At 37.4% G+C, this 17,887-nt stretch overlaps 1 protein-coding gene and 1 pseudogene across 2 annotated transcripts; both read left to right on the top strand.

The window, feature by feature from the left end:
• The first annotated feature begins 640 nt into the window (after positions 1-640).
• Positions 641-11,598, top strand: LOC146137461 (NACHT, LRR and PYD domains-containing protein 13-like; annotated as a pseudogene). Its single transcript, XR_014501443.1, has 8 exons — positions 641-667; positions 2,373-2,562; positions 3,974-5,520; positions 5,613-5,709; positions 5,941-5,950; positions 8,587-8,748; positions 9,465-9,605; positions 10,159-11,598. The product of XR_014501443.1 is annotated as an NACHT, LRR and PYD domains-containing protein 13-like (transcript).
• A 3,313-nt stretch (positions 11,599-14,911) lies between these two features.
• Positions 14,912-15,562, top strand: LOC146137460 ((3R)-3-hydroxyacyl-CoA dehydrogenase-like). Its single transcript, XM_083394350.1, has one exon. It carries the CDS (start codon positions 14,912-14,914, stop codon positions 15,560-15,562), a length of 651 nt encoding a protein of 216 aa, XP_083250476.1.
• Positions 15,563-17,887: the final 2,325 nt, after the last annotated feature.

The following is a 17,887-nucleotide window of genomic DNA, read 5'->3' as shown; positions in this document are numbered from 1 at the left end:
TATCCCAGTTCTTACAATTAATGGCGTTTAAATTCATTTTTTCCCACAATATGCACTTCGATAAATTTCTAGTATTACAAACCAAATAGCAGTTTATCCAAGTGCAAAATTAGTCGCCCATGCGTTTTCCGAACCAACCCTATGTTATTAAAGCTGAAGAAAACAGATTGAGCTTTTTGTAACCCGTAACATAGCAGCAACCTTTGATTCGTTTCAGGTTGCAAAAGAGACAACGTGGCGCCTTTGTGCCCAGATGTTCAGCCCTTGCCAAAAATAGTCCACGATATCAAAAATATTAAAAAGAACATAATTAACATACAACAAAAGTCATCGTGTTCATATAACGACGGAACTTTAGTTTAAATGAATGGCTGATATAAGTATTGGCGCCGATCCGTATAAAGCGTCATTCTGGTCGGCAGTAAGTGCTCACGTTGACCTGAGTTTGGTCCACAGTTCTTTTCGACCTATCCGTGCTTTATACTTTAGGCCGCGAACATGGCTTTTCAGCAATAGTTTTTGAGCAAATTTTTAATTAAGTAACGTTTCTCATCTAACCTGATAGTGTATTTCATTTTACAGAAAAGTTAAAGCTTGTTATAACTGTTTATCGAATTGCCAGCAAAGCAGCAACAACGAAATGGCCGACCCCTTAAACCGACATCAAGTAAGTCTTTTTGGGAGACTGTAGGTGTTGCTCGATGTAAAAAAACACATTGCAAAGACGTTATATCTTGATAATAGGATAATCAGGTGGCGCTATATAAAGACAAATTTTATTGAATTCTCGACAAGCTTTCGCACAACCATGCTTCATCAGATCAAAGTAGAAAATCAAGTAGAACAATATCGAGAACACACAACAATTTGTCTTTATATAGTGCCACCTAAATATCTCATTCAAAATTTGATTTCGATTAAGACATGGCGATAAGAACTTGCATCACGTTTAATTAATGTCAAGTTCGTAGTTCGTATGATACAAGTTCGTATCCAAATGTCTTGATCAAGCTTTGTCGATCTACTCGACCTTTTGTGGCTTTGAAATTCATTATCAAGTTACATTACAGTTCGGTGCATAGTGTACCCAAAAATGTTATAGATGTGTGAAAGCAGCTGGAAGTTGGGAGATAATTCAGGTATAGCTGGCATTTTGTAAGGAGTGGCTAAACATACATTAATTTAAGAAGGATTCGAAACATATTCAGTTTGGGCAGCAAAATTTGGCACAAAAATATAATTTTGGGGTAAACCTTGCTTATTATTAAACGGTGTAAGGTAGCATAGGCAACGTCCATCGGGGAATGTAAATAATGCTTTTCTCCTCTTTAATTCACTCGCTCGATAGTCATGCACTGTTATGTTACAAATGGGTATTTTTGGAAGTTTTTTAGTTTTATTGCTATTACACATTTGATTCTAACAAGTTTTTTAGTTAGTTATGCTGCTGAAAAGCCCTTTGAACTACGATAGAACGCCATTCCGACAAAAGCCTTTATTTTCTAATGGCTGTGGGTCCATGACGCCCTGGTTATATTATAAATCTGTAAATCAACGAAGTTTTAGTAAAACTTGCAATAATAATATTTTAACACTAAAGTAGATATCAAGGCTATAATTTAGTGTTGCTCGAATCGTTAAAATGTTTTAAAACTAGATAAGGATGTAGTAGTTACAGGCGACTTTTGTTGTATCAATGAGCATACGTAGCTCACTCCATGTAACGACGAAAACAGAACGGACGAGGTCGTCAGCTCGAATTTCACCACAGGATAGTCTTGGGCGGCAAATGCCGTGTCCACAAACAGTTCATTGAATTCCTTTCGGCTAAACAAAATGTGGCTGGCTTTAACATGCTAACACAGCATTATCACTGACCGTAACTAGCTTACTCATTTCTATGTATTTCGTCTTTTTGTAAATGCAATATCACGAGTATAGATATGTCCGATACATATCGGACCGGAGCCGATACCTATAACCCCCAAGTGATGGAATCGGTACTCGTCCGATACTCGATGGCGATCCGAAACCAAATTAATGCATGTACTTTAGCCATGATTTACCTTTCAACGCGGCGATTTAACCTTGAAAGATAAATTTATCAAAAATTATAGTAAGCTAATAAATCGAGGTAACTAAACTCTTTAGCCCTCATAACCTAAAAAATAATAACCTACAAAAGGGCTTTTGAATGTTTCCAATTCATCTATTTTGCTTAGTGGGCCATAGAAATGACGTCATTAGGTATCGGATTACGATAATTTTTGTCGAAAATATCGGGTATCGGTATCGGAATAGAAGATCAAGTATCGGAAATCCATAATCCCGAATGTACTTTAATTTACCAAATGCACGTTTTGTTACCACAGGGCGAGAATGCAGCTCAGAATCCACCAGAAATCAACCAACCAATCAACGTTGAGCATTTGAATATGCAGATTGGTGACATACAACAGCACCACGGTCCCATTCATCACCTTCACGGAAACATTATCAATTCCCACACCATCCAACCGGGACAGTTGGCCCATGATTCAACCGTTCCCACATCTGATAGTGGTTGGTAGAATTTTTTATATGATAACCGCTGGATCGTTTACACAAATAGACCTGGGTAGAACGCAAAGTTAAACTAAGTCGCCTAATAAAAACATGTCACACACATATGTGCGTTATCAACTGTGAGCTAGCCCTTTTGAAGCTGCTTTAAGTTCAGTTGGTATACTATAGTTCAGTGATTCCCAAACTGTGTGCCGCGGCGCACTAGTGTGCCTCGATAGATTGTCAATTGTGCCGCGAAATTTCTGGCAATTTTAGAAAATAAGTTATCTCTGTTACAAATAGTCATACAAGCAAGCATTTCAGACATAAATATGCATTACAAATTAATAATTTTGAGACATTTACATGTAGTTTGTCGTGTGTTAAGGGCGATTGCATAATGACTCTATTGTTGTTCTGTTAAAAGTGTGCCGCGAAATAGTTAAGATTTTTTAGTGTGCCGCTAGCTAAAAAAATTGGGAATCACTGCTATAGAGCGACATGGCCAGAGGTCGTGGGTTCGAACCTCACTATACAGGCTAGTTGTTTTCTAGCCTGCCTTGCTTGCATTATTGATCGACAGATGCGATGAGTCTGTGATGGCTTTTGGTTTGCTCTCACAAAACTCTTTATTAAATTTAAGCTACGGTAATACTTTTTTCGCGCTTTACGAGCTTTACGGCCATAATATATATTTTTCGCGCTTCACGGCCATTATATTGTACGCACCACCTCTATGGCGAAAGTTCGAACTATTTGCGTGTTTCTGTAACCTACAGATGGGGCGTTAATGTCATTCACAACTTATTTTTCCTCATCTACGTCAAATATGCTATTATCTAGTATGGTAATGATATAGATGGTGTGGTCAATGCGTCCCGTCTCCTTCACAATTCAACGTTTTGCTACAAAAAAAAATTGTTTCGAGCTTCTTGCAAACGCTATATGTTACCATTTACTTGTATTTAGAATCTATTTTTACCTTTACTTAAAATCTATATCTTTTCAAGTTCAGTTGTTAATTTGCGCATGTGTTCGACTGGAAACAGGATTTTCTAAAATTTACTTGTATCAGAACGTCACGCTTTGACGTCACTTTGCAACGCCATATATGTTGGTTTTCTATGCCACTCTCAAACATATTAACTAAAAAGAATACAAACAGTTATGGAAATCAAGAGTTTTGCTGCAGGCATTTCTTTGGTATTCGCAGAGAGTCTGTGAAATTTACCGCGCTCCACTTTATATAATATTTCTTCCTTTGTAGGGCTCCATCAACACATACAAACTTTACTGTTTTAATAGCAAATCAAATACTAACTGTTCTTTAAATCCGATATGTGTGTTAAAAGAAACAGTCGACTTAAGACAAATACGTACTATTCAGCAGCAGTATTCAACTTAAACGCAAAATCCTTTACGTTTTCAGCGGTCTCATGGCAGGAAAAGGTTCAGACAACAGCTGATAAGGTCGTCGGGACTCTACCAAGAAACTCAGTTCCCCTTGACATCGTTCGGGATTCGCAAGCACCATTGGAGGAGTTTGGTGTCGAAGGACTTACTCGCCTTTACAACGAAGTGAACCTCATCATGCTCGAAGTTCAACAATTATTTACTGCTGCAAAACACGAAGCAATCAATGAAGCCGAAAGCAGGGAATTTAGCAATAAGGCAGCATGTGACGATTACGTGGAGAGACATGGCAACGTGGTCGGTATGACTGGAATAGCTGGAATTGGGAAAACTACAGCTAGTTTACAGACACTAAAGGAGGTTGCAAAAAGACTACCAGCAGATGAAAGAGGCTATTTACTTTTCAAATACTTGAAGAAAATGGATCTTAACAAACAAATAGGTGTACTGGAATTTCTGTCATCCGACCCAAACTGGAAACACACAAAGGAAATAGATAATCAAATTCTGGAAAGGCTTTCCAAATCCAACAAGCTGTTTATCTTCCTGGATGGTTTGGACGAACCTAGGTTCAAGGATCTTGACTTGGATGCTCCAGTGATCGGATTGTACGATCGCGCAACGCCGGTTGTCATTCTACAAAACCTACTCCGTGGCGACATTCTTGCCAATGCTCACAAGCTGCTTACTTCACGACCGGGAGCATTTCTTAAGCTACATCCTAATTGCAAGCCCCACTTTGTAGTCAAGGTAATCGGTTTTAACGAAAACTCTCAAAATTTGTATTTCCGACAAATTTGCCCAAAGCAAGAAGATTATGAGAAGGTCACAAAATCACTTAGTCAAAACCCAGCCGCTAAAGCGATGTGCTTTCTTCCTATATTTGCCAAAACCGTCGCACCTTACATCATAAAGCATGGCACTAACGATGGCACTTTCACACTGACAGATGTGTTTGCCTCTTTTTTGTCTGACTGTATTCACTCGCCTAAGTTCAAAGAAGATCTCGGCATTTTGAGCAAACTTTCAGGCTTGGCTTTAAGCGGAATGCTCAATGATCAGATCACATTCGACGAAGAAGACTTTGATGAAGTCGGACTTGATGCTGAAGGATTGGAGGACTTTCTCAACATGCAAGTTTTATCCAGCGACCTCAACCTTCGTATACTGGAGGGGGAAAAGTATTCTTCTTTATTCATCTTCTATGGCAAGAGTTTTTCACAGCACTTAAACTCTTTTTCGAAACAGACTTAAGCTTGTTTTCTGGGCTGCTACAAAAAATGGAAAGCTCTACTTGGGAAATGGTTCTTCGGTTTCTTTTCGGGTTGCTAAATACAAAACTCCACCGTAAGCTAAAGCCTATTTTTAAAATCTCTACCACTGATGTTGCCAGCAAAAAACATTTGCTAAAAGGTCTGTTTGATTTGCTTGGATCTCAACTTTTGTTAAACGATGGTAAGAGTTTCACCTCCAAAATGTTTAGGCTCTGCAGTTTGGCACAGGAACTAAATGATAAAGATATAAAGCGTCAGTTGCCGAGTTCCTTCCTGAAGAGATTCAAATGAAAAGTGGAACACTTCTTCCCAGTGAAGTGTCAAGTCTCTGCCATGTGCTTCACGGAACTGACAGAAAAATGGTCATTAATGCCTCCTCAGTTACATTTACAGGCAATGGTTTAGAAGTGCTGATGGGAACAGTTGCGAAAACCTGCAATAAGGTTTGTAAACTTTTTATCAAACTTTTATTTTTTCGGCTTTAATATACCACTTAATCTAATCAAACGACGAAAAATAGATCAATTCGCACCCCTGTATTATAAAGCCTTGTTCTTGGTTTGTAGATGGATGAAGCGTGCTTGAAGACAACTGGATCACGTGACTTCACTGCCTTGTCCACCTGCGTTCATAAGATAAACCGCCTAGGGTTAGACAACACGGGTGACCTATCCGGTTTCGAAGTTCTTACTGAAGCAATCGCACGCAGAGAAACACCTGTAAGTTAACTTTCGTGCAACAATTAACATGAACGTATCGTTATGATCACTAACCCTTACTAGTTTTTTATGCTTGCTATTATTTAAAGCCGTTTCGGTTAATATCGTGTTTACTATTTCACATTTTCCATTAGAAATTGATTTACATATCAGAATTATAACAAATAGGTAACTGTATTTGGATTGTTCTTTGACTGTAAACTCAGAAAGCTTTTGATTAATTTTTTGTTTTAAAATGAAATTTTACAAATCCTTAATGTTAAAATTCGATTGCAAATTACCACCTCTTACACCTAAAGTAACAAACATAAACTCAAGGCGATAGCTAATCCGTATTAGCTAAACCAGCCATCCTTTTGTTCACCAGGACAACGATGATCCATACTTTTAAAAGTCCGAATTAAATTTTTAAGCTAAAAATAATATTGAAACTAAAAAAAAAATAAAATAAAGCTCAATGAAATTATTAAACTGAAAAATTGCCGATAAGAATTTTTCGGTGTAAATCATTTGTTTCCGTTTGAATCTTACACCGCGCCATTTGACTTTTTCATTAGGTTTTTTAGGTAAAGTTAACCTACCAACACCTATTTATGCTTTAGATGGAAAAACTTAGAGTAGACAAGTTGGGGTCACGTGAGGTGAGTTGCCTGGCAACAAGTGTACGCAGCATCAACCAGCTGGTTTTAAGATTCTGCGACATTTCTGGATCAAATCTTGAACCGTTAACCGATGCCATATCACAAATAGATCGACCTGTAAGTTTACTTTCAAAATTCGTTTTGTGATCTATTGTTTACCTTGCGGCTTTATTTTCCTAAACTTTAGGGCCGGGTTTCCCAAACTGTGGCCCGCGGACCATCGGTGGTCCGCGACGACTGCACAGGTGGTCCGTGGCCATATGACAAGAAATTAAAAAGTCACACATATACGTTGTACAGTACGTACCCAAAAAATAATTGCAGCAAAAAAAAATAATAATTGCAGCAGTTTTTTACAACCTAATAATTTCGAAAGCTTCTGCTATCCAGTATCGCAAATCTTACTTGCTGCATCTTCGTTGTAGTCAAAAGGCTGGTTACGAAAAATTCTCGTATTCTATGACGTAATAATATATATTCTTATCGCCATTCGGAAAAATACAGGTCCAGACTTTCCGTGGACTCTGACTTACGAGTTTGCCTTTCATAAACACCTCCGAGAATTAAAAAAATATGCAGAAAGAAGCAATACTATCCGTCCCACCGATGTTGTCAGTGTTTTAAATAAGTATTTTTTTATTTTTGTTATTTGTATTGCGGTCCGCGAAAAAACAGATTCACGAATAGTGGTCCGTGGTCCCAATAAGTTTGGGAAACCCTGCTTTAGGGCCTATTCAAAGAAGAAAAGGCAATAAATACATATATAATGGATGCAATTGATTTTGCTGCAAACATTTTTTTCGGAAATTTACTCCTCTGTGTAAACATGGCGTGAGCCTACACTGTAAGTCAGAAAAACACCAAAAGTTTCCGTTCTTAAATTGCATAAAAGACAACGCTTTTTCTCCAGATCTGGTTGGATCTATATAAAAATACATTAGATTTAGCCTAAATGTTCGTTTGGCTGTCCTGATTCGTTTTTCATGTGAAAGCCCAGCAGTATCCAACGGATTATTTTGCGTCAAACAGGCAACAGTGTTTTCGTTCTACGAACAAAGGCCTACAGCTTGTTATTCGCGTTTAAAACAAAGCACCTTGTAAGTTATGGAAACTTGTAGCCGGTGAACACATAACAATTCGCATTTCTTGTCATTGTAGATGGAAGTGCTGCTCCTGTACGGAAACAAGTTGGAGTCACGTGGTTTGTGTTGCCTGGCAGCAAGTGTACATAACATCAAGCAGCTAGAGTTGCGCAACTGCAAAATCGCTGGATCCGATCTGCAACCTGTAACCGACGCCATATCCCGACTGGAACGACCTGTAAGTGCGTGTTGTCGGAATAACGAGTGCATTAAACGTTTTAATATCAGTGAGATAGAAACACATGCGATGGAATTTGGGGCAAGAGTCGGTGACTGAACTAATGCTTGATGCTTTTGTGTATTTACCCGTCACTGTATACCAGGGGTTCTTTTATTTAACGCCAACCCCTTTTTTTTTTCTTTGCGTGGACCACCGGAGGCATGAGATTTTCAGAGATGACGTCATACATGACTTTGAGGTCAAAATACAAATAAACTTCAGAAATCTGCTGATTTCAGTCTAAATAATGTGAAAGTGAAATCGAGTCTAACTATATTCAGTGCAAAGGCGTTTAATTTTTAATTAAAGTCTTTTTTTAAAGAATTACTTCTTAAATACACACTAACGTTTCAATTAGGCTTTCGTGGACCGCTAAGGGGTCCATGGACACCACCCCTGCTGAATACCAACAGTGACTATTTTAATTTTATATTTTGTTCAGTTCAAAAGACCGGCTGATTAGAAACATAAATTACTTTATTATAAAAAGCCCGTCTCGTTACCCACTCGGGTTTTGGTTGTATAGACTTACAGTACAATACATATATCTTATTTGGCTGGTCGTATATTTGTAGTTGTTTGAGGTTCCATGGAAAGGTCAATTATGAAAATTAAATTCAATTAATCGCACAGATGGAAAAATTGATCGTGAGCCACAACAAGTTTGAGTCACGTGCTCTGAGTTGCCTGGCAACAAGTGTACACAACATCAAGCATCTGGAATTGGTGAACTGCGAAATCTCTGGTTCCGATCTGCAACCTCTAACCGACGCCATTTCACGAATGGATCGACCTGTAAGTGTGTGTTGTTGGAATAAGGCAGTGGTTGGCAAACTGTGAGCCGCGCCCCTAATGTGGGACTTTGAGTAATTTTTAGTGGCTGACTAGCTAAATTTTAATATTTCAGTTTTGTCATGTAGTTGTGGGCCGCGTGATAGCAGTACAATTACATCCGATTTAGGGTATTTTAAAAATGGCGTGGCTAAGGTTTTTTTTACTTTTGCTTATTTTTTCATGATAAGGTCACCGATCAACCGTGCTATGTACACTCTTAAAACTATATTTTTTTATGCATACTATAAGGTATGTTACGCCGTGTGACTTATAAACGCTACAATAGTAAATGCCTATTAAATAAGACTATAAACTTTTTGCACTACATGCAAGATCTTTTCAGATTAAGTGTTTTATGCTGGGACTTTATGACTTATAAACGCTACAAAGTGAAATGCTTATTAAATGAGACTATGTAGACTTTTCGCACTATTCGCAAGGTTTTTTAAGATTAAGTGCTTTATGACGTAACTCTATGACGTCATTCGTTTCACGTAGTGGGCCTGCAATGAGCTCTTGAAAAAGAATTTTGGGCGGCGACAAAAAATATGCCGGCCGCTGGAATAAGGGGTGGGTCGACTTTTTAAATAGCAACAATAAGGGACACAAAAAAATCTATCGCCCACAATGAAATTGTCATGTCGTTTTGTACTAGACATTATTTTTTGCCTTTGTAGATGACCAAGTTAAACCTTAGAGGTAACAAAGAGTTGGGATCGCAAGTACTCGCTTTCCTCCGTACTTGTGCCCACAATGTACGGCAGCTGGAGTTGATTGGATGTGGCATCGATGAAGCTGATGTGGATTCGCTTTATAAGGTAGGAACTTAATAGAGCCGGGGCTGCGGAGTCGGTTAAAAATAACCCGAGTCCAACTCCCGAGTCCGACACCGGCCAACAAATTAAACCCGAATCATGAATCCAACTCCGGCCAAATGTGCGATCCAGGGTCCGGTTCCGACCCTACAGCCTATATTTCACCCACTTACGTAACTGAAATAAGGTGGATACTCAGCAATCCACTCACAGGGGTGTTATAATATTCATCCACCCACAATACGTCTCTATATATTAGTTGCTATATACTATGCCACCTTTACAATTTACAATTTTCTGCCTTATCGGTTTAAAAATTTGGTAATCCTGATGCGCGCGTCGGACTCTGCACTCGGGTTGTTTTTCGTGATCTAAGTCCCAAGTCCGACTACGCACCATGCATAGAACATAACAATGTATTACCTATAAGACAAGATTTTTTTCGACTGTTTTTGTGACATGTATTGCATGTTCGACCTGCAATAAAATAACCATCTGTGAAACATTAAACATCACCTCCGATATCCGATAACTTCGTATTTTTGTATTTTTGCAGGAACAGTCTATCCCCGCCAAAACTCTGGACCTGCAGTCAAGCCGTTTAAGATACATTCGAACAATCTTCATCGCTTTTTAGTATTTGAATTCCGCCTATTCTTGCTCGTTTTATATCTAAACTTAACGTTTTGTTGCCACATACCTGCGTTGTGTGCACACACATATACATGTTAAGTCTGTATTTATTTATTTCACTTTGCACATGTTTGAGCTTGCATTATTGTTTTGAAACATATCGATATGTCTATGCAATATATTTTTATATAAGTACAACTCAAGCTGATACGATCATGGTTGAAACGTGAATTTTTACCCTTACTTCGGTTGTTCTTGTCTGTTGTTCGGGGCAATTGTGTCTATTTCTACTTTGGCCAGTTTCTTATATTTGTCCTCATTGGTGTCTGTCAAAAAAATTGCTATACGTTTGTACTTAAAGGCTTGCTTTTTGAATTGCGATTATTGCACTGGAAATGGAATAAGGATGGAAAGAAAACGCCTGACTATACAAGAAAGTTTATAAAAATTGGTAGAAAACCCTTTCCGGTTTACTCTTTTTTCCTCTAATCGTTTTAAAAATAGATCGGGAACACATTTATGTTACTTATTCAATGTTGCATTAACAACAAAAATAGTGGAAAACTTACAAAGTGATTTGATAGGAGTATCAAACTTTGTATGCGACTCGACTACGCGTTCTATTTTTATTATGTATGAAATACATTACACAGGGTGCGCCAGAAAAACCTACCACATTTCAAATTGTCACTGTACCAAAGCTGTAGCAGTCTGACAAGAGGTTGAATTGAAACTTTGCAGTAGAGGACCTACCATTTGTGATTCAGGTTTTGGTTTTTATAAGTAAATAATGTTTTCTGAAAATATTTAACTCTAGGGCGCCATCTATAGGATAAAATCTTTAAAACATAATTAGATCAAATGGTAACCTTTTGACTTTAAGATGAGACAATAAATGTTTTAATTGCTTATAAATTTTGTCTCTGTATTTCTAGTTTGAAATGTGGTAGGATTTTCTGCTGCACGCTTTGACAGTCCAGGTCAATTAACCTAAATATACAATATTTAAAACATTTGCACAATACATTATTTACTTATAAACACTAAAACCTGAAACACAAATGGTAAGTCCTTTGCTGCAAAATATCAATTCAACCTCAGAAAAACGCACAATTTCAGAAAAAGTTTTGGTTGAGATTTTATAATACCCTACGTTACATTATAGTGTGGAGTTTTAAATACAATAAGGAATAGCTGGGAAAGGATGAGAATTGTGCATAGATTTCGCTGACAATTATATTATTGCTTTCAAAAGTATTTATTTGTGTTCACAAGCTTCATGCCAGTTAACAATACCTACTTGTAAGCGGACCGAAATGTAACAAAAACTCGAACTAGTAAACCTATATAAAAGCCCTTACAAAAGTAGGTGTCACTTTGAACTTTCGACTAACTCTGTATCAGAGTTGAATCAATTGTAATTTGTAATTGTAATCGATGTAGTTAATTACAGTTTTAATGTAATTGTAATGTAATTGACATATTTTTATTCTGTGTGGTTCAAATTGTAATTGTAATTTGCTAAAATTTTGGCTCGATACATTGATATTGAGAAAATTGAAGTTTCAATGCCGAAAATTGGATTCATGTAATAAATTACAGTTTTCAATGAAATTGTAATTGTAATGTATTTGAAACTTGAAAGGGAGTTGAAAGGAGTAATTGTAATTGAACTGTTAATGTAATTGATTCAACTTAGGTTTGTATTCATTTTAACATTTTTACGATGTGAAAATGTTTTTTCTGATATATAAAAACGTGCTAACAAACCGACAAAGTGCATGGTTAGATTTCCTCCACAAATTAAGTTCAATCAGCGGTGGTGGTTGGTTTTCTGCTTATTAATGGCTTGCGGCAGTTTCGTTGAACGGATGTCATGCGCTGCATGGCTCCATGTTGTAGGGTTATTATGGTAAATTACCTACATAATTGCAACCGGTGCCGTGCAAAAGATACACATCGTTACGAATATGTGGTAAGCAGACAATACAATTAGTGAGACTAAATATCAGGCTAGTCCATGATATAAGTCCAAAATGTTTCCACTTTTAGCATTTTAGTGTTTTTTAGAAGTATGGGAAACCATTGAACATTTTGAATTTTAAGGTGGACATTAAAAAGCCGTTTCGTATAGATACGTTAACGTGATTTACGCATGTTAATTTTGGTAAATAGAATCATCTACTTCGGAAGCCATACTTTCTACAGATAACCACTTTGAACTTGCCACCGACCGTTTTAGCCCACCTACTTGGCATTGGCTTTAAAAGGCTACTTAGCGTTTCAGATGGAAATATCCGGAAAATTGGTAGTTGGTGGGTATATCTAACTCATAATGTGACGTAATATTACTCCGACCTACCCTTTTAGTCAGGGGTGGGCAACCTTTTCACCACAAGGGCCAATTAGGAAATGTGATGCTTACAGGAGGGCCGCACATCCTAAAAACACTAATTTATATTTTCGGCTTTTACTGGACAAAACTTGGCTGCAACTACGGCAGTTTGTCAGTGTTGTCTACTTGTGGATTCGGAAATAACTTTTCCTACAATTCCAATGAAGCTGTCCTCGTACGGATCAGCTCAGTACAATTTATTTAACTGCTATATTCAAAACCAGCTGTTAAAGTAACATCTCACTCAATATGCGTGGCAAAAGTCTGTTATACCTTGATTGTAATAGACAAGTGTCATTGTTGCAAAATAATTCATTATCTTAACAACGAGGCATAATTAAAATTTTATGAATAAAAATTGTTTTGTAATAGAAGCTTCTATTTGAGTTCAACTGCATTAGTGTGGCGACGTATAGCCAATGGGTTACGTCGCACTTCAAACAAGAAACTGTTAGAGCAAAAGTCCCAACATAGTGCACACCCGTAGCTTTATTTAGGGAAAAATAGCTGGAAGAAGGTGAAGGGCCGCACAAAAAATGGAGAAGGGCCGCATGCGGCCCTGCTTTAGGTCAACGTATCGGGTTAGGAAGTAGGCCTAAAGACAAAACTAATTTGAAGTTTTACAGACTTAAGTCAAGAGAAAAATCTGTATATATTGTCGAACAGGTTGTGACATAGCCTCCACGGTGAAATTTGAAAATGCTTGCTCAAACGAATACGATTGACCTGAAGGACTTCGTGGCCCTCACATTAAAAACCACTCCACTAGTTAATGTGGGGTAGCGTACTGCAAGGGTTCTTGTCGATATGTGATATACTGCACTACTGCAAATCGATTTAAAATTCCTCATAAATCATTTTCTAAAACAAAACAACAGCTTCAAGTCCAGCAGCAACCCGACGTTACAATGCAAGGGCAATGGCAGTTACGTTTTAACATGATAACTTGTTGACAAAGCGTTCACGTTTTTGCTTAATGTCGTTCACGACTTTGTTTGATGACAATTATTGAAATGCACAATGACGCCGTACGAACTGTTTAGTCTAAGGCAAGATGTAAAAAGCAATGCAGCATGCAGCAGTTAAGGAATTTTAGCCTATAATATGCACTAAAAAGGGACTTGCAATAGTTACAGCAATAGAAACAGCGTTGTCATTAAGTATGACTAAATGGTTTTCATTTGTGAAATCTGCTTAGAAAACACAATTTTTTCGCTTCTTGGAAACTTTGTTGTAAGAAAGTCAAATATCACAGGAACAAATAAACCTGGGCCTAAAATATTTAGAAGTTTAGTCTAAAACGTAATACGATAAGGTAAGTTGCATTCAAATTCTATAAAATGATGTATAGAATTTTAATGCCAGAATAAAATGGCAACGTCACATTTTGCAATGGTCGGAATCTCTCTCTAAGCTTTTTTTGAAACAGTGCATTTTCAACTTAAGTCACCCGTCCATCATATTCAAGGGCATCAGCAAGTTTTTCTCTTTTTTGGCTGTGGTTTCAAAACTACATAACTTTTCGGCAAAACGATTTTGGATTTTAGGACTTTAAGGGCAAGTTTAAATGTCGCAAGTTATTTTGTACAATTCATTTACTTATGGTTTGTACAATTCATTTACTTATGGTCAACTTATGATCAACAAGGTCTCAGCATTTAATGATTGATGTTAGCTGTATTACAACTGGAGAAGTGGAAATGCACTTTTGATTGTAGTTCTTTCCAAGTGTTTTTTATTTTAGATTTAAAATGGCGCAAATTGGTAGGTTAAAGTAGGTTAATCAGAAGTTGGAATTTTAGCCTAATATGCAATTGAAAGGTATAAAAGTTACAACAATTACAGCAATAGAAACAGCTTTGTCATAAAGTATGACTAAAGTGTTTTTAAATTATGAAATCTGCATTGAAAAAAAAATTTTTGCGCTTCTTGGAAACTTTGTTGTAAGAAGAGTCAAATATCACAGGAACAAATAAACCTGGGCCTAAAATATTTAGAAGTTTAGTCTAAAACGCAATACGATAAGGTTAGTGGCATTAAAATGCTATGAAAAACGGCAACGTTCTAAACGAAACATAGAATTCCAGGCAAAATTCACCGTTCTGGAAGTACCTGTAAAATATTTGTATTGTCATTCTTTTCATACAACACGTGTATTGTGTTTCAGATTTAGAATGGCGCAAGTTGGTTAAACGGTAAAGTGGCGATTGTCACTGGAGCCGCAGGTGGCATCGGGGAAGCTATTTGCGAACGCTTTCTGACCGAAGGTTCCAAAGTCATGATGGTGGATTGCAATTTGGAAAATCTCAAAAAAATCTATGAAAGGTTTCATGCAAAGTTTAAAGACAGCGTTGCTATGATTGAAGGCGATGTATCTAAAGAGAATGCGGCACCAGAAGCTTTCTCAACTGCACACTCTCAATTTGGACAGAAATGCAACATTCTGGTCAACTGCGCTGGTATTTGTCATGTGAGCCCAATCATAGAAACAACCCTGGCTTTATTCGATCATGTGTTGGACGTCAACTTAATTGGCCCCTTCCTTTTAACAAGAGAGTTTCTACAGCACCTTGATCTTTGTGAGAAGAAGGATACAACAGGAGCAAGTATCGTTAACATCTCAAGTTTAGCGGCTAAAACGGGATATCCAAGTGTTTCTGCTTACGCTGCTTCTAAAGGTGGACTGGTCGCATTCACAAAGACGACGTGCATTGAGGTGGGAAAGTTTGGTGTCAGGTGCAATGCGGTAATGCCAGGGGTAATTGATACTCCAATGCTTCAAGGCGGATATCAGCATGAAGCCTTAAGGCAAATGATTCCGATGGGGCGCTTTGGAAAGCCAGTTGAAGTTGCTAATGCTTGTTTGTTCCTGGCAAGTGATGAAAGCTCTTACATCAATGGAGCGACATTGGAAGTGGCTGGTGGATGCTAAACTTAAAGGTTACGACGGTTAAGTTCTACAAACACGTTCCTATCTTTGATATATCACTATTATTTTAATAAATGCTAAAAATTATTCTGTATATTAATATCATGCCAACAATTATGTGCAACGAAAATAAATACAAAAATACGATGTTAAATATACATTGTATTATTTCCGCGTTAAGTTTTTTTCCGGTTTTACTGCAAATTTGTTTAGGTTAATCGTAGATCAGATACTTTGAGGGTAATATTTTGTTTTAAACAGCTTAAGCTGTCCTATACGGCAAGCTTTTTCATTTTGTAATATTGTTTTGTTTCTAGCAGTAACGTTTATCTTTTCAGCCAGCAGCGCTTGTTAAAATTTTAGTTAACGATGTGTTGGATATCTACGCCGTCGTCAAATCACAAAGGTGCTATCGTTTTGCGCATAAAATGTGTTAGCTGTAGGATGTGACTGAAAGGGCATTAACCCACAGCATTGTCGGCAAACTGTGGGCCGCGGAAATGTAGGTTTTGAGCAAGTTTAGTGGGCCATGAGCTATTTTCTAATATTTCTGTTTTTTCATGTAGTTGTGGAACGCGTGATAGCAGTACATTTACTGTACTGTATTTTTTTAAATGGCCTGGATATAGTGTTTTTTCTCATTTTTGTCAGTGTTGTATCATAGGGCAACCTTGCTATGCAGCACGCAAAGACTTATAGGCCTACTTTATTAAATCGTTTAAGTGAGCCTAAAGACAATATGCATACTATGGCATGTTTTGCCGTGTGACTTCTAGTCGTAAAATTTCATTAAATGAGACTATAACTTTTCGCACTAAACGCAGATTTTTTACGATTTAAGTGTTTTATGACGTAACTTTTGTGACGTCTTTCGTTTCACGTAGTGGGCCTGCAATAGCTCTTGAAAAAGCAGTTTTGGCCGCGACAAAAAAAAATTACCCACCACTGGCCTATACAGTCACAAAGAAAGCCTGAAAAAATATTTTTCAGCAGCTGGATAAATTTTGCCAACAAGTTATTTTGAAGTGTGGAAAAAAGTTAGTTAAATTTATTGGTCGTACTATCTCTGTTGTGTTGACAATAAAAAGACGCACCATACCAATTCCCATAAACAGGCCAAGCACATTGTAAATAGTATACGACACGTCTTTCTGCCACCTGGATCTGAACTTGATAAGCGACAGACAATCGGTTTATTTAATAGTGCACCCCGAAAAATGTTATCAAAAAAACACAATTTGAACATGCTTTCTGTTCGTTGGTCCCTTATATTTCGTTGATTAAACATCAAACCATTAACGGTACGCCGTACAATAATTCAACAGTGCTTCGCGGGCCACAAACAATGCTGTTGCAGGCCATATGTAGCTAGCGGGCCTGGGTTTGGACCATCTTGATTTAGCCTATCATTTCCCTGACAAAGTAGACATTTTGTCGTAATGAGACTTTTCCAGTCAGAAGATTCACGGCAGCTTAATAGTCAAAACTGCAATGAGATCAAGGGGCAGTGAAGCTTTGAAATGATAACTTACTTGCAAAATATTTACTTTTTAGCGTAATGTCCTTCACAACTTGGTTTGACGACAATTATTCAAATGCACAATGACGCCGCACGAACTGATCAGTTTTAGTGCAGATGCAAAAAGCAACGCAGTATTCAGAAGTTTAGGAAATTTAGCCTGATATACACTAAAAAGGCTATAGCAGTTGCAACAGTTGCAACAGTTACAGCAACAGCGTTTATCAAGAATGACTAAAATTTTGTTAATCTATGGGTTCCACTTGCAAACTCCTTCACTCGTTAAGTAGAATTCTTACCTAGTTAGAAAAACGATTACTCTAAAGCGCTTCTCCTTTGTTGCTCGAAGATTGAAATATCCCAGTAACTCTTAAACCCGGGCATAAAATATTTTTATAGTCTAGAAACAAATACGATAAAATGAGTCACATTAAAATTCCATAAACAGCGGCAAGGTTGTAAACATTACGTAAAAATTCACAGTTTTGGAAATACCCGTAAAATGATATATCTTTGAAAACACTTATATATCAATGAACTGCGCCTAGCAAAAACGTCATAACGTCACCATTTTGCAAAGGTCGGATTCTCTTTTGAAATACAAATTATTCTAAACTTAAATCACTCATGCATAACAGATAAAGGCATCAGCAAGTTTTAATCTGTGTTTGGCTGTGGTTCGGCTGCGGTTTTGCCCAAAGGGCAGTAAAATCAGTTGTTCTGCAAAGGTTTTTCGGAAATGCGATTTTGGTTAATGCTTGATGGGATTCAGTATTACAACTGCAGCGACATATTATATAGATTTAATG

This window comes from Ascidiella aspersa, chromosome 7 (assembly GCF_963924565.1).
Source record: "Ascidiella aspersa chromosome 7, kaAscAspe10.2, whole genome shotgun sequence".
NCBI lineage: Eukaryota > Metazoa > Chordata > Ascidiacea > Phlebobranchia > Ascidiidae > Ascidiella > Ascidiella aspersa.
Note: the sequence above shows the minus strand (reverse complement) of the source record. Positions and strands in the feature narration are given on the sequence as shown.